This window comes from Phodopus roborovskii, unplaced genomic scaffold, assembly GCF_943737965.1.
Source record: "Phodopus roborovskii unplaced genomic scaffold, PHOROB, whole genome shotgun sequence".
Taxonomy (NCBI): domain Eukaryota; kingdom Metazoa; phylum Chordata; class Mammalia; order Rodentia; family Cricetidae; genus Phodopus; species Phodopus roborovskii.
This window is the reverse complement of record NW_026126433.1, coordinates 1,893,012-1,919,506: the sequence shown is the minus strand read 5'-3', so window position 1 is coordinate 1,919,506 and position 26,495 is coordinate 1,893,012. Positions and strand designations below refer to the sequence as shown.

The 26,495-nt window shown below is 34.5% G+C and overlaps 1 protein-coding gene across 4 annotated transcripts in view; it reads left to right on the top strand.

Annotated features, from left to right (window-relative positions):
* Positions 1 to 872: 872 nt before the first annotated feature.
* Bltp1 (bridge-like lipid transfer protein family member 1) overlaps positions 873 to 26,495 on the top strand; it is a 176,825-nt gene continuing 151,202 nt past the window's right edge. For all 4 annotated transcript variants that reach the window (XM_051185792.1, XM_051185794.1, XM_051185793.1 and 1 more), the window contains exons 1-10: positions 873 to 1,021; positions 2,117 to 2,196; positions 7,647 to 7,772; positions 10,772 to 10,888; positions 11,854 to 11,932; positions 13,146 to 13,210; positions 20,576 to 20,762; positions 22,745 to 22,826; positions 23,215 to 23,408; positions 25,250 to 25,329. In XM_051185792.1, the coding sequence (XP_051041749.1) occupies positions 7,676 to 7,772; positions 10,772 to 10,888; positions 11,854 to 11,932; positions 13,146 to 13,210; positions 20,576 to 20,762; positions 22,745 to 22,826; positions 23,215 to 23,408; positions 25,250 to 25,329 (901 nt within the window). In that variant the 5' untranslated portion in view covers positions 873 to 1,021; positions 2,117 to 2,196; positions 7,647 to 7,675. The remainder of the gene's footprint in view (positions 1,022 to 2,116; positions 2,197 to 7,646; positions 7,773 to 10,771; positions 10,889 to 11,853; positions 11,933 to 13,145; positions 13,211 to 20,575; positions 20,763 to 22,744; positions 22,827 to 23,214; positions 23,409 to 25,249; positions 25,330 to 26,495) is intronic.

Below are 26,495 nucleotides of genomic sequence, written 5' to 3'. Positions count from 1 at the left end.
AAAGGTCAGGGAAACCAAGAAGCATTGTTATGTATGAACTGTCAGTTTAATTATCTTCACAGAGTTATAGGCCTTTCCAATAAAAAGGCTTTACAATAAATAATTCATCTTGATGATGTTATCTCATATACACCTGTAGTTGCAGGTTGGCTCTCAGTCACTTTTCACTCTGCTCCAATCATTCTAAAATCTTTCAACTCACCCAAGGCTGTTTAACGTTATACTTTACACTATTTGTGCATAAGAAATACACAGGTTAAATGTCTTAACTGAAAGTTGTTAGCCTTGGCTCACTTGCTAAATCACATTCAGTGAGGTGAGCACGAACCACTTTCATTATTAGAATAACAATGTTGATTTACTGCATCAGTGTTTTACACAATCAAGTACATCTTCTGTGAGAACTCATTTCACACCAAAGAGCAATCTGACTGCTTTCTTTTGACCTCCTTTCCCTAAGTTCACGTGTTTACCTCCCCACTTTGAATCTGGGGCAAGGTAGTTTTCAAATCTTCACAGAGACTTGTGCCAGTCAGAGCAGGCTCCGCCCTGTGGACACGGCCCCTCCCCTCCGCTCAGGCTGTGTCCAGGACCCACCCGGAGGCACAGGTCTTGCCTTGAAACCTTGATTTGGACCCTCAGCTCAGGCTCCGCCCCTCGGCCCAGGTCTTATCCCAGGAGCCTAAACCCGGTCCTTCAGCCTGGGCTCTGTCCCTGGCCCCGCCCCTCGTCTAGGTCCCGCCCCTCTGACCTGCCGGTCTTTTCTGCTCGGTCCCCGGCCTGTGAGGGGTGGAGCCCATACGGTTCTTGGGCGGGGCCAGGGTGGCGTACCCTGAGGCGCTGACGCCCTGACGTGAGACGCTGCCGGTTGACGTAGCCGCAGTGCCGCTGGCCTCCGCTCCTGCCCAGGCTCTGCTCCTCCGCCCCATGGGCATCCGAGGCTGCCGGCGGAGCCGGACCTGCGCAGGCTGAGGGTGTAGGCATCGACGGAGGTCCCGGCTCGGGGCTGCCGCGCTGTCAGGTGAGAGGAGCTCGCGAGGTTGCGTGCGGTGAGGGCTGGGAGGTCGTGCGGTGGGCAGCGCCTTCCGGGAGAGCCCCTCCGGGATGTTTGCGGGGTCGCGGCTGTGGCGCGGGCCTGGGACTCGGGGTCGAAGGTGGAGGCCTAGCAGGCCCTGACAGCCGGGTGCGGGGGTTACTTAGGGGCGCGCGCGGACCAGGCGGGGTGGGCAGGGCCTCCCGGGACGGCCAGGCTCTCTTGCCGCGGAGAGCCTCCTGCAGTAGGGCACACATCAGTGGACAGCTCTCCGGCCAGAGAAAGGTCCAGACCGGTCATCTTCCTCAGGGGAGCATTAGTTATTTTCCTTCCTCGCCCCATTGGTTTCTGTGTTGACAGTGAGGTGCCTGTAAATTTCCTCTGAGGAAGTTGTGGGTTCTGGAACGGAGAGAGTAGGTTTCAGATGGTTTCGTGTTGCTGTTTTCATCCCATGCATGACAATGAAGCAGATTGACTCAGACAAGTATACGAATGGATGAATTAATAAGAATATTTGACTTGTCAACATTGGCTAGTATGGTCTCATATAATTAGTACCAGTAGTACTATTAGGTCAAGTCTGTTCACACTTTGTAGATGAGAAACCTTGAAACAGAACTGTTTCAAACCTGGCATTCTCAGTTCTTTATAGTCCCTCGGTCAACATGCCACCCAATCGCCCAAATGTCTTATTGTTTGCAAGGCGATTGTCATTTGATAAAAAGTGTGCCAGGTATCCAGAGTAGAAAGGAAAACTAAGGCACACTTCTTTATAGCAAAGACTCGGTGCCCATAGAGAAAGTCTCAAGGGCGCACTTTCAAGTGTGCTTTAAACGTAGAACTTGACGATCAGTGTCCTGACTCCTACCTCAATGACTCCTATGTCATAGTCTTTTTCTGTGTTGAGTGGTTTTGAAAAGTTGGTTTTATTTGAGGTCTAGGAGTTCTTATTCCAAGGAAGTGTAATATTGGACCAATACTGAAGAGTTTTCTGGTGTGTTTAAGCAATTTAATTAGAAAGGGTTACCTTGTTAACAAAGTTTGGATACCTTTTATAATTGATTAATATGCTGTGCTTTTCAGACTTGTTAAGATGAAACGCTATAGGAGGGCCTTCAGAAGAGGAAAGATAAACAACATTGACATTTAAAAAAATACCTTGTGTAAGTATATTTGCCTAAGATTAAAAAAAATGAATTTCTTATTAAAGCCCAGATAGAGAAAAGTTGACTTTATGCTACATTTGTTTTTCAGTACATCTGTGAGCCCTAAATCATTTTGTCTGACTTTTGACTGCTGATACATGATCGATTATTAACTCAAGTGCTTAGCTTTTGTATTGGCAGAAGAAAGCTCAGGGAATCTCCTGCTTCATTACCAAATCACAGTATAAGCTTGTCTTTTGCTTGTGCTATCATCTGCTCATGTGTTTAAAAGGTTTAAAAAAAAGAATATTTATATGTCTGTGTGTGTGTGTGTGTGTGTATGTTTATCATCATTGTAGTAGCTTGTTTTTTTTTTTTTTTTTTTTTTTTGAGTCTAGATCTCCAAAGTCAAGGTTTGCCTGGAGCTAGACTGTCAGCTTTTTAGTATGTAGGATTGCAACAACTACTGAACTTAAAGTGTTTTCTTTCCTTTCTTTTCTCTTCCTCCCTCCTTTCCTTCCTTCTTTATTATGGGTTCTATAGAGAATAAAGGCATGGCTAAACATGATTAAAAGGAATTTAATTCATTTAAAAGTATTTATAGACTATATATACAAGAGGTATCATTTTGAGTTTCTGGTAATAAATTGAACTGTTCAGGATGGTAGAAGAAAAGGAAGGAACCACTTTTGTTTTTCATGAATCATTTATGGTATGAAGATTGTGCAGTAGGTTCTTATATTAGCTTCCAGCTCCTCTTCATTAAGCAGTTGATGTACCATGAGATGTGGCTGAGCTGTATAGCGCTGGTTCCCATGGGTACCCAGTTACTTTGATCCTTAAGTCAGAATACCCTCTTCCTACTCAAAGGCTGTATTAGTTTCTTTTCTCTTGCTGTGATAAGGCACCATGACCAAGGCAACTTAATTTGGCTTATGTTTGTGGAGCAAAGGCATGGTGCCAGATGGCTGGAGCAGCATCTAAGAGTTTACATATTGACTCATGAGCAGGAGGCAGAGACCATACTAAGAATGACACTACTTTTTGAAACATTGAAGGCTACTCTTAGTGGCATACCTACTCCAAGGCTATACTTCCTAACCTTCCCAAACAGTTTCACCAACTGGGACCAAATATTCAAAGATGAACTGATGGAGGTCATATTCTCATTCAAGCCACCATATTTCACTCCTGGACCCTGATTGACTTTGGCCATATAATGCTAATTTTAATCCAGCTTCAAGAATCCCCAGTCTTGTCTCAACACTATTGAAAAATCCTAAATTTAAAGTCTTGCCTGAGACTCAAGGCAATGTCTTCATTGTAAGCCCTTATAAAAGCAAACAGCAAATTAAGTACTTTTAACATACAATAGTTTAGAATATGAATTGCCATTCTAAAGGGGGAAGAATTGGGAATGAAGTACTGGCCCAAAAGAAAGAAACCCAGCAGGAAAAACTCAAGCCCTGTGTCTGATGTCACAGGGCTTAGATGGCTCTTTCCTTCCAGCTTTTCTGCCTGCAACATATGTATTGCGGTTAAATAAGGATCAGGATAAACAAATAGGCCGAATAGATGTTTATTCAGGGAGAAATAGCTTACAACCTAGACAGATGAACACCAGCAAGTTCCACCGGATGCTCTCCTGTCTTGAGTCCAGCCAGCAAGAGTTTGTTCCCTGGCTCTTCCTCAGACCTCCTTCCACAGGTCACTTCCGCCCATGGCCCCACCCCCAATGGGCGTGGTCAGTGCCACAGAAGGAAACAAAATAAATATCTTACTACACATCTGTCTCATTCTTGGGCTCATTTCACTCCCTGTATTCAGCTCTCCCTGGCAGATATACTATGGCTCTGACATCTTGGGGTCTCCCACACAACTCAGGGTTCATTTTCATTGCTGTCCTTAACCACTGAGGAAGATTCTATAACTTCTTTACTCTTATCCTTCATGACTCTAAAGCTAGATCCATGTGGAAAACATTGCCAAGTTCTGCTGCTCACTTTGGTTGGAGCCTGGCCTCACATTTACTGCAGCTTTAGTTTGTTGTTGCTTTTAAATTCCTTAGGCCTTTTCTTTTCAAGTTGGAGTCTTAGTTGGCTGGGGTCTTTCCCTTAGTGTACCTTTATTCCAGTGCAGATCAAGCCTAGCCTTGATCTTAACCTCTTTTAGAACAAACCTTGCTTCTAAAACTAAATTTCCTGATGTTCTTTTACTCTTCAAACTGTACACTTTATAATTCCATTTACTCTACATGCTCTTATTCATTGCAGACGTGTGTGCATAAGAGTGATTACTAGTAACTATGTGACAGAGTCAATATTAAGCTACCTTGAGATCTCCTCTTTCAAAGAAATTATTCCATTAACTTTTCAATTTAACCTCAGGCAAAATTTTAGGACAACTGTAGAAGGCAGTTATATTTTTTTGCCAAAATATTACAAAAATGGCCTGTAATCTAGTTGCTAATCTTGTTCCCATCTGAACCCTCTTGAGCTGGGCCTCCATAGTCTACATTGCTCTCAGTACTTCTGTCTTCTAAGCTCAGGATGATCTCTTAAGCTCAGCTTACAGCATTCAACTGCTTCTCTAGTCCAAAGTCCCATAGTCTTCCATATTTCCCCAAAACAACAACAAAGACAGCACAGTCAGGCCTATCACAGTATAATAGCATACTTCCTGGTATCAATTGTTTCGTTTCTTTTCTATTTCTGTGATAAACCATGACCAAGGCAGCTTATAAAAGAAAGTTTAATTTGGCTTATGGTTTCAGAGGGTTGTTTATGATGGCAGGTCAGAGGCATGGTAACAAATGGCTAGAATAGCAGCTGAGAGCATTGATCCACAAGTGGGAGGCAGAGAGGTGCACACTGGCAGTGATGAGTTTTTTGAAACCACAAAACTTACACCCAGTAACATACTTCCTCCAAGAAAGCCTCACCTACTAATTGTTCCCAAATAATTCTACCAACCGGGAACCAAGTATTTAATCATATGAGCCTATGGAGGTCATTCTCATTCACATTACCACAAAGGTCTTCTGTACTTGCTCAAGATGTGTTTTTAACATTGGGTTTTTAATTTGGTGAATTGTCCTTAAAAGTTTTGCATTCATCTTATGTTAAGGGGAATATTGGTATATAATAATCCTACAGATTTATACCTTTGCATCTTCAACACCTTCTTTCTTCATTTCTTTGATAAGAATCAGTTGTTATAGAGGTAGATGGTGATGATTTTGGATGAGGATTCTAGGTTTTTGTGGATACATCCTACCTTTTGGATTTGATTAAAAACAAATTACCTTTTTGTGTGGAGACTTGAATGCCAGAACATATCCCTCAGTTAATCTTGTCTCCTTCAGTATATATTCATTTGACATCTCTAAGATGATAAAAAATAAACATAAGATAGGTGCATGTCATTTTATCTCATAATTTGTTATGAAATTTTATTTAAATTTACTTCTAGATGCGGATTTTACTGTGCTTAAATTTGTGATTTTCTAGGCTTAGCCACCTGAGTAATTGAGATTAGGAGTAATTATTTTAATATTAATTATGTTACTATACTAATTACAGGTTTAGCTAAGTATGTTCTTGGACTTCTTTTTCTCCATTATTTTCTTTCAGTATTTGGTATCAAATGTGTGTTCTCACTTTTTTTTTCCAACTGTGGGTCTTTTCAAAGTGTTCCTCCCATTTAAATAGAAAAAGTGCTAAACAAAAAAAGGACAAAAGAGAATGTTCATGGGTTATAAAATGACCCCTTCCTTCTAAAATTTAGGCTGGTGATTGACAGGTCTTTCAGTGCTTTGAGAAATAAGAACACATGTCTTACGCAGTTTGTAAACAGTGGGAAAAATGTAAAAGTAAAAACATCATTCTAGTGTTTTCTCTAGCTTTTTGCTGTTTCATTGTCACTGTCTACTGTTAGACTTGTCCCCGTTTACTTTTAAGAGATGTTTTATTTTCTTTTTTATGTTATGTGTATTAAAAAATTATGATCTATTGTGATTCCCAAAGTGAGAGTCATGGTTAACAAACAAAAAATATATTTAGAAAGTTGACAAGTCATGTTCATTGAATTTCAATTAAAAACTGTCCTCATACATTCTTTGTGTGTCCTGAAAAATTTTACTATTATTATTTTTTTCTCTAAACTTATCTGTGTTAATTGGTCAAAAGGAATATTTATATAGTACTCTTTATGATTCCTTACCCTCTTTTTTTTTTTTGAGTTTTTAAAAATTTGTTTAAAATTTTTAAAACAATTATAACTGAATACTTTTTGTTGTAAGTGGATTGGGTTATTTGTATTAATACTGTACTAAAAGGGAAATACCTCTTTTTTATTATAACATAAGAAATTTATTTCTTGTTTTTTAATTAATTCTTTATATATAAAAATAACCGTAGTCATGCTTTATATATAAAAATAACCACAGACTTGCCTGTCTGTGTATGTGTATATACACACTGTTTTAGTCACTGTTCTGTTGCTGTGAAGAGACACCATAACCAAAGCAGCTTTAATAAAAAGAAAGCATTTAATTGGGGGCTTGTTTACAGTTTCAGGCTTAATCAGTGATGGTAGGGAACATGGTCTCAGGTGTGGCAGGCATGGTGCTGGAAAAGTAATTGAGAGTTACATCCTGATCCACAAGCAGAGAGGGAGTTAGTCCTAGCCTGGCATGGGCTTTTGACACCCCCCAGTGACATACTTCTTCAGTAAAAGGCTCCTAATCTTTCTAATCCTATCAAAGAGTTCCACTCCCTGGTAACTAGCCATTCAGATGTATGATCTTATGGGTTCATCTTATTCAAACCAGTACATATACATAATTATCTACACAATTGACCATTTTTGTTTAGTTTGATATTTTCTTATAATTTATCCGGAACATGTGATGGCAAGAGATCATGTAACTTTTCATATGCAACCTACAGTGAACTTGAATAGGAATGTTGTTATCCTGTTGAATATTGAAGAATACACAAAGAGATTTATTTAATATATAAATATAATATAAAGTGCTAACTTTTGGGAAAAATTAGATGAATAATTATGTAGATGATTCATACCTCTTATTAAAATAGATTTTTACTGTGATCTTTAATAGTAATCATGTCTCTCTTAGTGACTACGTTTTTTAAGTATTTTTTTTTTTTTTTTTAGATATAGTATCCCTGTGTATACCCTGAAACTTGCTAATGTAGACTATATGCAGGTCTCTAACTCCCAGAGATTTGGCCACTTTGATAAAATCAAGGGATTACTAATGTGAATCATAGTCTTCTATTAGGATAGAAATATGTATACATTTTATTTCTTGTTTGCTTGCATTCCTAGTGAAAGGAATAGAAAGTGACATAAAAAAAACTTTAATTCACCTTTTATTCCTTTACATGATTTCTATTTGAATTTTTTGAATTTTGAGTCTAAGTTTAACTCTTGATCTCTTTTAGGCCTTAGATGTTCTGAAAAAACATCAGTAATGGATCAAAGGAAGAATGACAGCATTGTCCCCAGTATCACTCAATTAGAAGATTTTCTTACAGAACACAATTCCAATGTTGTTTGGCTTCTTGTTGGTAAGTAGAATATATTTTTAAAAAATATTTTGTTATGCATTAACAACTGTATAATTTTAGGCAGTGGTTGACTCAACCTGGAATGTTGGAGTAGCTAGTGTTCATTTATCTTTAGGAAGATGACTTTATGTATGTCTTTTGAATATTTGCTCTGGAAACTGCTCTGTATTGTTTTCTTATTCTTAGGCTGCCTAGTTATCTGGCTTATGAGAGGTGGGGGAGAGAAAAGACATTGTCTTAAGTTTAGTTTTCCTGTTTAAATTACCTTTCCTACCCCTACTCCAGCACTTACACAAACATTTTTATTACAAACATAATACATGTCCATGTTAAGTATATTTTATAGTGAGATAACAAATATTTAATCTTTATTTTAATTTCTTTGTTTCCCAGTCGGGGGGTAATGGTAGTGGTTTATGCTATTTATAACTTTTTTGTATAATGGTCTAGAAGTTTTCTAAGTATATACAAATAGTTCAAAACAATGAATAATTAAATTAAATAGTAAGAAGGGAGAAAGAAGAAATGAGTGAATGAATATGAAGGAGAAAAGGAAGAAGTATAAAGTAATACTAGCGTAAAGTGAGTTATTGAAGGCTGTTATTGCTGCACAAATTGATGTGAAATTGTGCTGTTTGAGTTGGTTTTTGATGTAGGAACTTGAAATGTGGAAGGGAAATTAGGAAGGGTAGAAAGGAAAAGGAGGCACACAGATACTTTGTTTAACATCTTGGGAATACTGAATACAGTAGGAAGTTTACATGTGTTGTTTCAATGCTCAAAGCAGTTTAATGAAGATAGGCTTTCATTTTCCTGTTCTAATAATAGCGTGGATTACATAGCAATTTTTCCTAAGTGCATGCTTTTGCCTCTTTTATGATGTGATGCCATGTGCTATAAGGCTGGAATATGGGTAGAGGTGACACATATATTGAAGGGATAATGATGCTTCATAATATGTAGGTAGGGTTGAATTACAATTTAGACTTGTGTAACGAGTACGGTTTTTCCGCCTGCCACCGCCCGGTCTTGTCCTGCCGCCGCGCCAGCCCCAAATAATGCACAGAGACTCTGTATTTGATACAATACTGTTGGCCCGGTTACTTGTTTCTTATCGGCTAGCTCTGCCTTAGTTATTAACCCATTTGTGTTAATCTATGTATGTCCATGTGTTCTTCTTACCGGGAGCTGGCTACCACATACTGCTCTCTCCAGACTCTCCATCTTGACTCCTCCTTCCTACTTCCTATTTCCTCCTTGTCTCCTAGTCCCTCCTATCTTCCTTTCCTATTGGCCAACAGTGCTTTATTATTAACCAGTATGAGAAATATATACAGAATGACATCTCCCATCAGACTTGGAGTTCTATTTTCTATTTGACAAAAGAAAACTACTATAAATTATTAATAAAAGCCAAAAAATAAAATGAATATAAAGCGACTGCTTTGTTTTTTAAAAACTCTGGCATTATTTTGAAGTGAAGATCTACTCTGATTTGTTAGGTCACATCTCAATCTGCTGCACATTACTTTTTCCTTACCTAGAAAGTAGTTACACATTTAAAAGAAAAGGACAGTTCATTATCAAAACAATGGTTTTTGTGTTTTTCCTTTGTGTAATCATGAACAGGGTGTTTAAAACATATATGAAGGAGGGAGGGAGGGAAGGAGGAAAAGAAAGGGAACTGGGATCGATATGTAAAAGAAGAAACATAAATAAATAAAAAGAACAAAAACAATTATCAAGTAAGAATTAAAAAAACTATAAACTTTGTAGATGACTTTTGTGACTAGTTATGTGTGCTGCTCTAATACTTTTTACTAGTTTTTCTTTTTTTTCCATCACTGTCTTTAATCATTAATACCTTGTTGCACACTGTTTTTGAACTCATCTAAAGTTATTAGGTTTGGGACAATTATTTTAATTGAAGATTATTCTGTTTTCATAATAGACTCATCCTGAAGTTAGTAGTGATTTACTGTCAGAGGCGAGTCAATTGCAATAAGGGAAAATGACACCTTAACCATATTATAACTTAGTTCCCCTTGAACACTGCACATATTTGCACTGAAAAAAAATATGGGTGATTAAAAAGTCTAGCCAGTGAGTCATCCCAGATGCTTAAATCCCAACACAGAAACAAAATACAAAAACCAATCCCCCCCAAACAAACAACAACTTACATACATTAAAAAAAAAAGCAAGTCCTGGTTACATAATAATAGACTCCAATGAGAGCAAATTGGATGAAGGCTCATGGAAGTCAATAATATAAGAATGCTCAGTGAGAGCAAAGAAGACTGAATGAATTCAAAGAGCATAAACAGTTTTATGAAATAAAGAAGACAATACAGAGATAAGATAGAATTTAAAAGAGACATAGAAATGCTGAAAATAAGTCACTTTGAAATTTTGGAAATGAAAATGTCAATAAATCAAAATAAAAAAAACTTAGTAAAAAATCTCATTAATAAATAGATCAAGTGAAAATTGAATCCCAGTGCTTGAAGACATGATAGATGAATTAGAATATTCAGAGAATAATAAAGGTGAACTAATAAGAGTAAAAATGGAACATGCAGGATTTGTAGAATACCAATGGAAGGACAAAATTGGGAATCATGGCAGAGAAGAGGGAGTAGAATAGTATACAGAACAAAGAAAGTATGTTGAAGGCTGTTAGAGTGAGACACTAATTTACACGTAAATGCTGTAAACGCAAGAAACTGCTAAAATAATTTTTTTTTTTTTTCTTAACCAAAACTGAAGGCAGAGGTGTGGAGCAGTAATACCTTTCAAGTTCTTGAAGCATTGCCTTTTAATCTGATGAAAATCTCCGTTTTTAAATTCTATTAATTAATTTATTTAGTGAAATAATTAAAGAAAAAGTTATGTAAGAAAGAAAAATCTTACGATTTTAAAATTTCAAGTGTTAAATGTCAGAGTACAGATTACTATATGGAAGTAAATCTTTGCTGATTTGTTTTTCCTCTCAACAGCTACCATTTTGTCTTGTGGATGGATTATTTATCTCACATACTATAATTCTCGGAATGTTGGTCTCATTTTAACACTGGTCCTGAACAGATTGTATAAGCATGGCTATATCCATATTGGTAAGTGTGTATAACACTGTATTTCTTTCTTTCATATTATTATGAGATAATATATTTATATTTTGTAAACAAATTAGTAGCTTTAGAACATTATTTTTAGTTCATGAGTTTGAAGTAATCAATCTGTCTGGCCTTTCCTGTAACATTCCTTAGATAGTAATGAACTACCATTTGGTTACTTTTACCTTATTCTCATTGCTTAAAGTGTTTCTATAGTAACTTTCGGCTTGTTTTTTTTTTTTTTTTTTTTTTTTCTTAAAAGGATGCTTATAAAAATATTTGAGAAACTTAAAATACTTAAATTGAATTTCCTTGAATTTGAATATTCAATATAAAAGGGGAGACCCCTTTTATAAAGTTGATACTTAAAAAAATCTGTAAGTTGAGATAATTTTGTGTATTTCATTTTGTGGCCAGTTTTATTTAGTTTCTTACTATTAGGAGAAATTTTGTAAGAGGATGAGAATTTGTATTAGGAAGCCATGTTCCTTGGGAAGCCTAATGGTTATTGGGTTGTATGGGAGGAGGAGAGGTGGCTGGATAGAGCCACTCCAGCTTTCTTTATATTCAAATACTTCTTAATGAGCATAAGGAAATCTTCTCTGAATCATAAATTGTCTTCTATTATTCAGGGAAAATGACTGATGCAGACAGAGTATTGGAGAAAAATTGTCAATTAGATATTGTTTGTGTATGTGTAGTGGCTCTTTGTAATTAAAGGATTTACCCATATGGAGCACTTACATAAATGGTTATTTAGTAGTTCAGTCCATAGTGATATTTTTGGCCCTTTTTGTTTCCTTGGAAAAGAAAGATGACAGGTTTATAAAAGTTGTAAGTATGTGGAGGAGGGAATGGAAAAAGATTAATTATTAATTTAAAGGCTAAGATTAGTCTAATCTCTAAATGCTCTACTATGCATTAAAAGAATTACTGTAGTTACCATTGTCTTTTCTCTGTAACAGGTTCCTTCTCTTTCTCTGTTCTTTCTGGCAAAGTCATGGTTCGTGAAATATATTACATTACAGAAGACATGTCTATTAGGTAAAAATGAAGAGACCCAAACAAATGTGAAATATAAAATGTTCTTAATATGGTTTTATCTAATATTAAATAAGCTGTAAATCAAAAGCTGTTTATTCAGTAATGTTTAAAATTGTTTATTTAGACCAGCAAAGTTTTTTAGCTAGCAGTTTATAAAAATGAATAATTTCATTTGATTTGTAGGTGGAAAATTGAACCATTGAGTTAACTGACCATATCAATGGTTGTTACATGAAACAAATTTTAGGGATATTGGTAGTATTCATCAATTTGCTCTTTATTCAAGGTCAGCATACAAGTATTGAACATATATTAGCAACGGTAATTTTGCTATAAGAATATAAAACTAATCTGAATATAATAGGAAACAATAATATGATTAAAGTGTTTTCTGTAAGCATTGAAGAAAAACTTGTACTTTTATGTTCTTTTGGGTTAATAACTTGGCATTGCTTATACTTCATTTAAAACGGGGAATCAATTCCTGTGATAGCCTAAAATTATTTCTAACTCAAGTTATAAATCTGAGAATGGGTATTTTTAAGGTATAAAGCCATAAGTTATTGATAGGTAGGAAGGAGTATCTTAGAAATATTTCCCTGAGTTTGTTAATACCATCTTTAAGATTTGACTTTTTAAATGTAAGTTTTATACTTAAAAATGTTACTTAAAATAGATTTTTTCCCTGAATTTCTTTTTCCTGTAAATATATTCTAGCATATATTATACATGATAAACCTGTACAATTTTTCTCAATTAAATAAACACTTTTCTTAATTTGGAGTTAGGCAGTTTTCTGTTTCACTGAAAGATGGTGAAAGAAGAGTGAGTTAAATAAAGCTAGGATTAGGGGGGAATTCCTTTAATCCCAACACTTGGAAGTGGAGACAGAATGATCCAAAAGAAGTTCAAGGTCATTTTTGACATCACAAGTTTGAGGTTAGCTGGGGTTAAAAAAAAAAAAAAATATTTTAGAGGCTGGGGAGATGGCCCAGAGGTTAAGAGAAGTGGCTGCTCTACCACAGGTCCTGAATTCAATTCCTAGCAACCACATTGGTGACTTACAACTATCTGTAATGAGATCTGGGGGGTCCTCTTTTGTGGTGCAGGCATATGCATCCAGAACACACTGTATACATAATAAATAAATACATTTATAAAAAAATGATTTTAGTAATTTTTTTTTTTTTTTTTGTAATCTGTCTTCCCTCAGGATTCAAGATGGATTTATTATTTTTCGGTGGTGGAAAATGTATAATCCAAAGCAGAAGCAACATGGTAAGTTTTTCTTTTTATATATTTCAAAGGCATTTAATCATATACTCAGAATTTTTATTTATTTATTTATTTATTTATTTATTTTATTCAGACTATTTATTTATGTGCATTAAATGTTTCATATAATAGTTTTTAATAACTTGGCATTTATAATGCTCTTACTTATATGTTGCTTAAATTAATCCATTATGACATATTATCCAGTTATGTCTTCAGTATGCTCTCTATCCATGTTTCTAGCATCTGTGAATATGTGGACCTAACAATATTCTGACTAAAATGGCCTCTTTGTGCTGTAATCTTTCTTAGACATCTATATTCTTCAGCTTCTTTTTATTCATACTTGCTGTGTTACCCAGCCTGGTGTCTGTTTCATGGGTGCAAGAGGTCCTATGCTTCAGCCTTTCTAGTAGCTGGAACTATGTATGTGTCACCATGTCTCATTTGATTAGTGGTGTTAATTACTTTCCTGTTAGCATTTATATGGCTTCTTTTGAGAAGTGTTAGGTCTCTTTTTCGTTTTTTAACCAGTTCTTTGTGTAGTTTGAGTTCCGTATATATTTTGAGTACAGTCTTTAGCAGAAGACTTCATCAGTTATGTAGTTTGAAAATATTGCTCTTAATGAATAGTTTGTACCCTCTGTTAATTCTTTTTTTTTTTTTTGTAATGAAAATACTTTTATGTTGATATAATTTTGTTAGTCTTTTTTTACTTGTGTTTTGTGGTCAAGTCTAGACCCAGGGTGGTGTTTAGTTATTATGCAGTTATTTTTTTTCTGGTAGTTTTATGATTTGGGGTTTTATAAGTCTTCAGACCACTTTTAATTGATTTTTTTATATATGGTTTTGAGATGAAGTCCTGCATGTGGATTATAGTTGTCAACACCATTTATTAAAGAGATTTGTTTTCCCATTGTGTGTTTTTGTCACTTTTGTTGAAAATCAGTTTACTGTAGGTTCTTGGGTTCATTAACAGACTTTCGTGTTCTATTGGTCTGTGTGTCTGCTTTTACACCAGTATTGTACTGTTTTAGTGGCATCACTATGTATAGTTTAACATTGAATATGTTAATTATCTCTAACTGTGTTTTTGTTTTCATGATTTCCTTGACAATTTGGGTTCTTCTGTAGTTCCACATGAACTTTAGAATTATTTTTCCTTTAGCTGTTATCTTGACCAGTGTTCTATTGTTGTGATCACATACCATGACCATTACATCTTAAAAAGGAAAGTATTTAGTTGGGGCTGGCTTACAGTTTCAGAGGTTTAGTCCATTACCATCATGGTAGGGAGCATGGTGGCATGCAGGCAGACATGGCGCTAGAGTTGTAGCTGAGAGTTCTATATCCAGGTCTGCAGGTAGCAGGAAGAGAGGGGCTCTAGGCTGGGAATAAGCTTTTTTGAAACCTCAAAGCTAGTGATATACTTTCTCTAGCAAGGTCTACCTCCTAATCCTTTCAAATAGTGTTACTCCCTGGTGACCAGGTATTCAAATTTATGAGCCTGTGGGGACATTCTCATTCAAACCAGCACAGCTGTGAAAAATGACACTGGAATTTTGAGGGGATTACATTGATTCAATAGATAACTTTCATTAGTAAAATTTTAATACTATTCATCTAACCCATGAATATGGAATACGTTTTCTTTTAAAATTCAGCTTCTTTCCTTTATGTTTTATAGTTTTATAGTGTCTAGGACTTTAACTCCCTTGGGTAATTTAATCTTAAATACTTTATATTTTTTAATTCTGGTAACTTGTAGAGATTGCTATCTTGAAAATTTTCTGTTAGTGTGGAGAAATGTTAATGAATTTTGTATGTTGATAATCTTTAATCTTGTAACTTTGCTGAGTTTTGTCAGTTTTAAGAGTTTTTGGTGAAATATTGAAGATTTTCTAACAAGACCATATTGTCAGAAAAATAACAGTTTAATGTCTTTCTTCCCTATTGATGTCTCACTTATTTCTCTTGGCTTTTGCTTGGACAAGGAACCACAACAATTTTGAAAAGACATGAGGGTGTATATTCTTTTGTTCATTGAGTCTTAGAGGAAAGAGTTACATTTTTCACTATTGAGTTAATGTTAGTTATAAACTTATTACATATTCCATGTATTTTTAAAGATAATTCTCTATTATGGAAGTCGATGTTCTTAGCAGTATTCATAATCATACCTGTCAAAAGTAAAGACATGTGAAATAGCAAGGTAGAGTGCATTGTTCAATGTATACATATTAATACTCTTTCATGATTTGGGGGTCAGAGTTTTAGAATAAGGTACATAGAAAAGTAAATGAATAGCCTGGAATTTAGCACTGACAAAATCCAAGCACTATTAGTAGTTTATGTAATTATTTTTAACATATAATAGTGGACTATATTCTCTAGTAGGACTTTATAGCTAATATATTGGTTTTTTCTGATTTAAGAGCAGATTTGTGGTGATATATTATTTATGATTTAATAAAGCTTGCCTGAGAGTGCAAAGCTAGCCACAAGCCATAGAGGTCAGGCAGTGGTAACACATACTCAGCTTTAATCTCAGGGTTTAGGAGGCAGGCAGGTGAATCTCTGTTCAAGGCCACACTGAGCTACATGAAACTGATCCAATCTAAAAGAGAAAGAAACAGCTCACACAAAGGCGATCTCAGCACTTGGGATCACACGGCTTTAATCTCAGCACTTGAGGTATATAAAATGGGAACAGACATTCATTCTGGGACATTTTGATCTCTAGCCACGTTTGGACAGTTAGTCTCTAGCCGTGTTGTGGGCAGGATTGCTTCAGCCTGGGTAGAGAAAAGAGCTACTGATTTGGCTGCTTTGCTTATCTGACCATCAACTTGAACTCCAATATCTGATTCATGTGCTTTGATAATTATCCAGTTTGTATAGATGGTTTACATTTCTTGATGAAAATCTTAGCAGTCCTGCTGGAGTGTGGGCCTGAAAACAGAAGCTACACAGAACTGAAAACTGGTGAACTAAAAACTGTCCCTTGGTAGGGCCAAGATTTTTATTAGAAATTAGAGTTGTTTGATTAGAAGAAAAGAGTGGTGTTCAGGGTTCACAAATTCTTTTTTTTTAAGTTTCTTTTTATCTGTTGTGTGTTTTACATCATACATCTAGATCCCATTCATTTCTCTATCCCTTTGTATCTACCCTCTGCCCTTGAACCTCCCTCCCAATTTAGGAGGAAAATAATAAAAAAAAAAGGAAAAATCAATCTCGTCATGGAAACTGTAGTGTGACACAGTCATGCATGCACCTTTTCATCCACATATTTTATTTACTTACAGCTGTTCATTGCAAGAAGTTATTGGTCTGGTTTGAGGCCTCTAGGTTTATGTACACTATTGATACTGGACCCTCACTGGGACTCCTCATGGATATCTTGTTGTTTCCCTGTGTTTTGGAAATCCTACAGCATTGGGTCTGCAGGACCAGTCCCTTCATGTGCTCCTGCAGATCACAGATAGGGTGGATGTTGGGTTGGGCCAATTCATAACTCTGGATCAGAATCTGGGTAATTGCAGGGTCGGTCATCCAGTCAGCCCTCCCTGTCCTCACCACCAGAGTGAGCTCCCCAGCATTGCCCTGGTTAGTTCACCCCTTGCAGATATGAGCAACAGGCAGGGCCAGCTCTCCCAGGTGCTGCAGCTGGTGAGTGGCAGGGACAGCTCTTCTACTCTTATGACTTCAGGTGGCAAGGGAAGGGGTCTCTTTTCCCCTACCCATATCACCACAGGGCCCATAAATTCTGTGCTGTAGATGTTGGTTGGAATAATTTTAGCCAAGAATGTAGAGATTTGTTGGTTGTTCAGGATTGTCTTGAAGAAGAAGAAGAGGAGGAGGAGGAGCAGGAGGAGGAAAGAAAAGAGACATTTAATGCTTTTTAACTATAGAATTTGAAGGAGGAGGAGGAGCAGGAAAGAAAAGAGACATTTAATGCTTTTTAACTATATAATTTGGTGTACCTGTATTGTCCAGGTTATGAAATTAGTTATTTGCAATAGATGTCTGTAAAAAGTTTTTGTTTTGGGATAATTGATTTTAAGCCATTCTTTTAGAAAATAATTAGCTAGCAGGACCAGTTTCATCTTAATATGTCATAGTGTTTAGGTGAATATGGACCTGGATAATTAGTCATGCATCTTTCTTACACAGAAGGGATTCTTATTTTAAGAAGTGGAAAGAATAATAACCTTTTCTGTCATCTTGTTGCTTACAAGTTTTAGTGTTATGTGATATACTTTTAAAATTTATTACAGCTTAATAGTTTGCTTTCATACATTAATACAACTGCATAGGTAATTTTCTGTTTAAGGGTGTCAATATTTAGAAACTTTGTTTCTAGTCTTCTTGAGATTTCAGTAATGGGCTCCAGCTGCTACAATACTTTTGGGGGTTGTGTGAGAAAATGTGAGTAAAAGTGCTTAGCTTAAAGCTGAGTCTATAGTACTGTGTTGAGTCCAGGTGCATTGTTTTTATTATTGTACAGTATTACATTATATCACATCACAGGATGAAAAAACTTTTGAAACTATAACTCAAAAGGAAGTTTTGCTCACCCTCAGTATGATCAGAAGATTGGCTTCAGGACATTGCTCTTTGTTGTATGGGTAGGGAAATTCAAGAATATTCAAGTATTTTATATAAAAAGCATATTTTTGCATGTGGCTTACAGCCTTCTTCCTGTGTACTTTATTTCTGGTTTATTCATAATACTTGATTCAGTTTGTGTGCTGTGTAAATAATCATTGTATTGTTTAAGGAATAAAGAGAAAAATCTGTATATGTTTAGTATAGGCACAATTTAAAAATATTTACAGTCATGGTTGGTTGAATCTACAGATGCAAAGTCCATATATATACAAGTAATTGTATATAACATATATAACTAATAAAAATGTTGATTTGTTAAGGAAACTAATTATTATATACAACATTCCTTCCTGTAAGTTGGTAGTGATGTTCTTATTTTATATATGAAACAAATATGGTGTGTGTAGTTAAAATAGTAAAATACTTGTCTCTGGTCACCACATTAATAAAAAAAAAATGTGTGAGGATCCACACATTATGTCTCCTGTTTATTCATCTCCTTGTCTAGTTCTTGGGGAATCCAGTATAAATATCCCCAACTTTTATTTTTAATAAAAGAAGCTATTACTTATGAGTATGTATATGTTTGTGGAGATAGATGCCTTTGAAGGACTGCCTGTGTTTTGGAGGGATATTTGTCTGTCTTTGAGTGGACATATCCCTCTCGGGGATATTTACCTTCTGATCTGTGTGAACCACTGAATTTATCTCAGTGAAGGTAGTACTGTCATTGTGCTAATAGTTGCAGACATTCATGTATGACTGTAAGAATTGTCTATATGTGAGTGCACCTGTGTGTGGTGTACATCTTTGTGTATCTGTCTCTTCAATAGGTATATTGTTTCTCTGTCTGTGGATATGCTTTTAGACCACTTGTCTCTATGTGTGTGTTGGGGTAGGGATGAAGGATGGAGTGAGTGTGGTTGTATAGGATACTTGTGGGAATTATAGAAGGCTGGTTACATTGATAGAAAGGATCATGGACAGAGACCCTGAAGAACTGCAGGTTGTATAAGTGTGGATATCAATCAGAAATTTGATTTAGTATTAGAACTCTGGCTGAAATATTGTCAGTGCAGTCAAAACAAATCGAAACAATAGGATACAGAAAAATGTAGGATGTGGACTCAAAAATTTCTCTTTTCTAAAACTGAAGTCAATTTGTGCTTTTTAAAACTAAAAACTTGTTATTTAATATTTTTCAAAAGTGATTTTTAGAAGGAAAGGATGATCTCTAGGCTAATAATGTTTCAATATAGCCTAAATTTTATCCCCACCATTCACTGAGCTTCCTACATTCATGTTGGGAAGATTCAGATAATCATCAAGTAATGAGGTAAATACTGTGGTAAAAAATAATATAAAAGCAGGGCAAGTTAAATGTGGAGTACTTTTGAAGTTGCTCCTGGGAAATCAGGAGAGCCTCCGGTTGGAGTATGTAATTGTCTCAGGGAGAGCTTTCTGTGGTTCTTCAGTCCCGTTTTCATTGCCAGTACCACTAGGCTAATTTACTTGGGGTTGGGGTAGAAACAGGATTACAGTTCAGAGTGAAGATTGTGTAGAACTTGCATATTTGAATGGCCATATTATTTTTCTGGGTGACATAGAAAGATTAAAAATTTAGGAATAGAGAATGAAATGATCTTGAGTTTTAAATAATCTGGTCAGTATGTTAAACACAGCACGAACAAGAGCAGAACAAAAGCAGAGACCAGTTAGGAGACTGTTACAATAAGTGAAAACAGATGTTGACTTGACCCAAGCATTAAAAAGTGGTTGGATTATGAATGTTTCAAGAAAAACTGTCAGGATTGTCTGATTATCTCTGAGACATGAAAGAGCAGTCAAAACTTGAGCTTTAGCAATGGAAAAGACAGACTTACTATTGATGAGGAATATTGTGTATTGGGTTTGGGTAGGGATGTCAGGTGATGGTTTAGTCTTGTTTCAGAAAAATGGAAAACATTTAGTGCTGCCTACTTAGTCTTTGACCTTGAAGTCTCTGGTGTAATACTGTTGATTACTAAGCAAAACTTAAAACCTGAATCATGATAGAGTTTTTGATTTACTTGTTTAATTGTACTTTTTTCATATTAAATGATAAGAAAATACCTTAATTGAAGTAACATGATTGCTATGTGGAAAAATAAATGTTTATGGTTTGTTTTCATATTAAAAATGTGAGTGGCAGTATGTGTTATTAGTTAAAAATTTATATTTGCTTATAGGTTTCAACATTACTTTTTTTGGCAAGAAACATGAAGAAAGTAGTTTTGGTAAAATTTGGTATCTTAGTGAAGGGTAGATACCTCTTGTTTAAATTATAGTTTCATCTACTTCTAAAAAGTTTTTTCACTCATTTTTAAAAGTTAAGGTTATTGTTTTAAACTGATTATCTAATTTAAAAGAATAGTCAATAGAACCTGTTAGATGGAAGTGAAAAATAAACTAAGATTACAAAAGATGTTACAAAAATGTAACATCTTATTTTAGAACAAAAGTGATCTTAGGTAAATTTCTCCTGCTGTGATTAACATGAGACTGATGACTTGAAACTTTCTCTGTAGAAGCAAAGGTCCTCTCTTATAAGTAAGTTTGTTTTACTTTGTGAAAGAAGATTTGACAACAAAATATTTTGATTAAAATTCATGAAAAGTTGGCTGAATGACTGCAACCTTTCTGTTCATTACTCTGTTTCTTACTTTTATTCATTCATTCATTTTTCTTTTCTTTTCTTTGGGTAACTTGTGTCTTTAGATCCAAAGGCAGAAACCAGATTATATATCACAGTTAATGACTTTGAATTTCATGTCTACAATCGTTCGGATCTTTATGGACGTCTTCAAGAGTTGTTTGGTTTGGAACCAACTATAATTCCACCCAAGAAAGATGATGATAAAACACGGGAAAATGGAAGAACTAGAGCCCAATCCAAAATTGAAAGGTTCAGTGTCAAATTTGAATTTTATTAATATCTAATATTTAAACATTTTATTAGAATATCATCAGCAGTGTTGACCAAAACAGCATCTAATCTCTTAGTTTTATATAGATAATCTTTTAAAAATTAAAGTAATGCAAGATTAGTTTATATAAACGTCTCATCTCTTGTTGTCCATCTTCATACTGTTATTAATTTGCCTTTTATCCTTTTAATATGTGTACTTAGCTATACACCATGTTAATATATTTGAAGTACACATGTTAGTGTCTTTTTGTTGTTGTTGTTGTTTTTTGGTGGTGCTAGGGATTGAACCCAGGCCTGCCCATTCTAAGTGAACACTGAACTAATCCTCAACCCTGTAATCTGCTCATTATTTGCAAATATATCTTAAAATCTTTCTGTATCTGTATTCTTTAAATTTGTAACAATTTTACAAAGGAAAATAGAATAAGCTCCATTTATCACAAAAATATGTATCACTATCATTTATCTTTGTTTATATTTGTTATTGGAAGGGCAAGAGACAGAACAGGAACACACAAATAAAAGGAAATCTATTATAGAAAGATGAAAGTGTCTTTGAGAAGATACTTATAAAATAACAGTCAGCATGATGTTCAATGTGTAGTAATTTTTCTGAGCCTTAGAAAATAAGCAGTAATTAGAAAGTGATTAGGAAATGAAATAACTCATGTACCCTGTCTAATGATGACAGATTTTCTGTCCTACCTGGTCCCGCAGCCATTTAGTCCCAAATAAACACACAGAAGTTAAATTATAAACTGTTTGGCTGATGGCTCTGGTTTCTTTTTGCTAGCTGTTTTTTAATTATTAACCCATTTCTATTAAACTATGTATTACCACAAGGCTGTGGCTTACTCTTAGTGCTCCAGCATGTTACTCCTTTGGCAGCTACATGGCATCTCCCTGGTGACTTACTATCTGTGTTCTCTTCCAAGACTTCTGTCTGTTAGCCCCACCTATACTTTCTGCCTGGCTACATCCTTCCTGACCACTGGCTGAAACAGCTTTATTCATTAACAAATAAGAGAAACTTATATATACAGCATACAGAAGGGCATTCCCCATCAGTCTAGAGAAATCAAAGTTACTTAAATTAAAAATTTTATTCAGAAGTTTTTTATCAAACTATTTTAAAATGAAGTTCTTTTTAATTTTAAGTTTATTGTTATGTTTTAGACATAGATTCTCCTTTTATTTCTAATTTTCTTTTGTCTGAAAATTGTTCGAAATATTATTCAGCTTTTTAAAAAAAGGAATCTTGTAATTTTCAGCAAAATGGATAAATGGATATTATGAAATAAGCCAAGCCTGGAGCCTGGAAAGGCAAATAATCTTGTTTATATGTGGAGTTAAAAAAAAAAAAAATTGAACTCAGCTGGGATTGAGGACAAATGTGAGTTTGAGATCAGCTACATAGTAAGACAAATTAAAAAAAAAATTCTCAAAGAATTGATAAAAATACTCTTAAAAATAAGAAAAAACAAAACAAAATAAAACAAAAGGAAACCAATAATATAAGTCCCCTCTCCCCCAATCTTAAACTCAAAGGAATAGAGTGGAATTATGGTTACCAGAGGCCAGAGGTGAAAATAATTAATTTAGTACTGACTTTTATACCTCAATGGCATAAATCACCTGGCTGGTTAGCTTTGTTGTGTTATAAAATAGGATGATATAATGGGTATCACAGTACAATAATTACATCATATTTTGCTGTAGAGTATTATTATAGAAAAAATAATTTTTTTAAAATAACGTTTAAAAAACTAGTATGAAAAAATACAAGCCAAGAGATACTTTTAGGGATATTACTATGTCTTCACATGATTATTGTGTTTACTTGAATACTCATTAGATGTATTTGGAAAATGCAGCTGGCATTAATGATGTGTGTTATGAGGAAGTTTAATTTTATACCCTTAAGTTTTTCTTCATGTCATTTTTATATTTCTCATCAGAGTTAAAGTAAAAACAGAATCTCAAGACCCCACATCTTCATGGCGATCCCTTATTCCAGTAATTAAGGTCAATGTGAGCACAGTAAGTAATTTATGTTTGAGTTATTGTTTGGCACATTAACCTATAGAACTTAATTGTGTTACTTGCAAATACAAGGTCCATGTAAGAAAACAATTTTCTGCACATTTAATTCCTATTTCTATGGAGTGTGAATGAACTGTTCTAATACCAGCTCTGTATTTGGATGCTTATTAAAGCTGAAGGATTATTTTACAAGTCCCTAAACTTATCTTTAGATTTCTTTAAATATTGGTTTAACTATTGATGATGATTTAAAGAATGGTTTAAATGGCATATACAGGTATAATGGAATTATTTTGGTTTTTACTTGAAAATGTTGGTTTATTAGGTCAGCTAAGAAAAAACAATGACGGACTATGCTGGTATAGTATTTCTTTTATGTTTTTAGGGACGTTTGGCCTTTGGAAATCATTACCAGCCTCAGACTCTGTGTATCAACTTTGATGATGCTTTCTTAACTTACACTACAAAACCACCTTCAAGTCATCTTGACCAATTCATGCACATTGTGAAAGGAAAGCTTGAAAATGTCCGAGTCATGCTTGTTCCTAGTCCAAGATATGTTGGTCTGCAAAATGATGAGTAAGAAAACATAAAATAGTAACCTCTTTGTAGCTAATATAAGTATCAACTGGAGCCTGTAGCATTCTTCTCATAGTTTCTATGGTAGAAGTTGTATAGCAATCACATATATTTTTCAGTCTGTTAAAGTCTTTTCGCTAAAAGTGATAGGTATACTTTTCAATGTATTTTTATATGATTATAATGATAAATTTTAACCCTCTTTTCATTTATTTTGGCTTAAATTAAGCTTTGATATTATGTTAGGCCATGTCCATTAAAGTGTATCTTTCTATTTAAAAGGCTAGGTTAAGTAATTAATTGATTACAATGGAGTTAGTGAAAGTTGAAAGTTGACCAAACTTCCTCTTGGAAAAATTGGTTAAGTTAGAGTGGTTCAATTGCTTGGTTTTTCTTTTATCCTCAAAGAGTTTTCTTATCTAGCATTCCAACTTTCCCCCTTGTGCTAAAATAGCTGTTTTATTTGGAAGTATGTTACATTAGAATCACTGTTATGGTGAGATGCTTATGCAGGAATGGACCAGGCCTTTAGGAGACAGTTCCTTATTAACTCCTGCCAGGCATCAGGTTACTTATTTTTGAATAACAGTTCTCAATCTTAATGTTTTCTCAGTCTCTTATTTTTTATGATAAGAACTTTGCTGAAGATGTGTAATTTTAAGTATATACATAGAAATTTTCTATTGTAATGTTTGAGTTTTTTCTTGTTAGCAATGTAAGTTTTTATGAAATTATGGTAAGCAGATTTTAACTCTTGGATGACATGCTGCTAAAATTTCCAGGATTGGCTAGAGTAGTGGAAAGGGTTTCCTTTATATGAGCACCTATTTGGCCTTACTCTTTGAGTGCCCAGACTTTATTAAAGATTTTCTGGAATTGGGTAGATGAACACAATTCTGTATTTATAGGTAAAAGTAACCAAGTATAACTGCAGTTTTAAATATCCAAAGAATAAGATGAAAAATTGTTCTCCTATTTTAATTATATAACATTATTTCAAAAATGTGGATACTGCGTGTGGTGGCCCATGATTTTTATCCCAGCACTTAGGGGGTAAAGGCAGGAGGATAAGGAATTCAAGGTGAGATTTGACTATGCACTGAGTTTCAGACCATAGGTTACATGAATTTTTTTGTTTGTTTGTTTAAAAGCAGATTTGCTTAATTTTTGTGGTTTAAAATATATTTATAAGAAAATTATTATATTTTATATGCTGTTGTCTAATGAGATGTATTTTTATGTAGTATATGGCAGAGAAGTTGTTAACTAAAGAGTAAGAAGAAACGGATGATAGAGAAATAGTCTTGTCAGATTTTAAATTTAGGATGTTTGCTTTACATTTACTTAGTTAACTGGCAAAACATTCTTAGAGAAAATGTAAATTGTTGTAGATAAAATGACAATTCTTTTATTTTTTCTGAAGGATTATACTTTATTATCCTGGTAGATTAAATATTACTTAGGGCTACAGTGGTACTAATAGAAATCATAAAGCAAATTTGATTGTTACATTTCAGTAACTATTGTACTTAACATCTGTTTTAAATAGATTTATCTCATTCACAACCTAATGAAGGGACAATAAGCCATTTTTTTCTTCCTGAACTAATTTATCAATACATTTTCAGGGTAATTTTATTACTTAACCTGATGTGATATACAATCAGAGTAACATGTTACATTTGTTACAGTGTTCTTTTTTTTTTTTTTAAGATACAACTTGTCATGTGCTTTTTAGTTTCTTTTTCTCCCTTTTCTCTTCACTCTTAATTACTGTTCCCTAAGTGCTGAGCATTTTGTAGTCTAAGATGTACTTATATGTCTCATGCTTGTTCTCCTAGACCACCAAGACTAATGGGAGAAGGTTTTGTGGTGATGCAATCAAATGATGTTGACATCTACTATTACATGGATGAGCCAGGTATGTCCATTTTGAAAGTATATTTCATAGAAATGGTTCTTTTCTTTTATAAAATGCTATTGTGTCTATATTTCAAATCTTCTGAAAGTTAGCATCAGTAAGTATTAAATGTCAAATTTCTGACAAAAAATGTCATGTCTTAAGAATTGAGTGTTATTACAATTTTGTAGACTATTTTTTTTTCTACAAATTACATTTCATAGATGTGCTTCAAAACTTGAGAATGCAAGTAACCCCAAGGAAAACCCATAGGGTGTGTGGTAACAGGGTAGTTTGTCTTAACATAGAGGGGAAAATCAAAATTTGTTATACTTGAGCTTTAAAACTTAAAAATTGATATTTAGCTACTTTTAGTGTTTGATAGATGGCTTGCATTTGAGAAAACTCCCTAATGTTGGATTGTTTCAGCTCTTTTATCATGCTTCTATTCTTTTGTGTCATGGTGGTTTATGTGGTCACAGTGTTTTCAGTATAGGACCAGGATTTGACATGCTTTTTTGTCATGACATTGTTGAAGCAATGGTATTCAGGAGTCATTGCCACACATTTGTGGTTTAACAGAAAAATCTCAAAAGAATTCCTTGATAAAACCATAAAAATTATCAATTTTATCACCTTTGAGCCATAAGTAGAATTTGTGCACTTGGAATGATGAAGTGGGAAGGAAGTATACATGGAACACTTGTGCTGCAAGTTCAGGAAATGTGAGTTCAGGAGATGCACTCACTTGATTGAGTCTCAAGCCTGTTTCATTGTTCTCACGGAACACTAATTTTACTTGAAAGGATAATGAAGACAAACCATATAGTTTTTCATGTGAAAATTAGAATTTTGGAAACTTGGGTGCTGTTTGACAACATCTAAGTATTAATAGCTTTTCTAATGAAACTGTTAGTGGTACTAAAGTTGTTTTAGGAAAACTTCAATCATAAATTTGCCAGTATTCATAAAAGTGAGGATAACTCAGTGAACCACTGTTTTCCAAATGTCCATTACATAATATTACAGAGTCATGCATGGATAAAAAAAAAAAAAAAAAAAAAGGTTTATTCAGAGTACAAGAGAGAGCAGTACATTTTAACATGAGAGTTTGAAGAATAGTGGTTTCAGGGTCTACACTGTAGTTTTTTAGAAGTGCCATTTGTTGAATTTTGCTCTAGTATCAG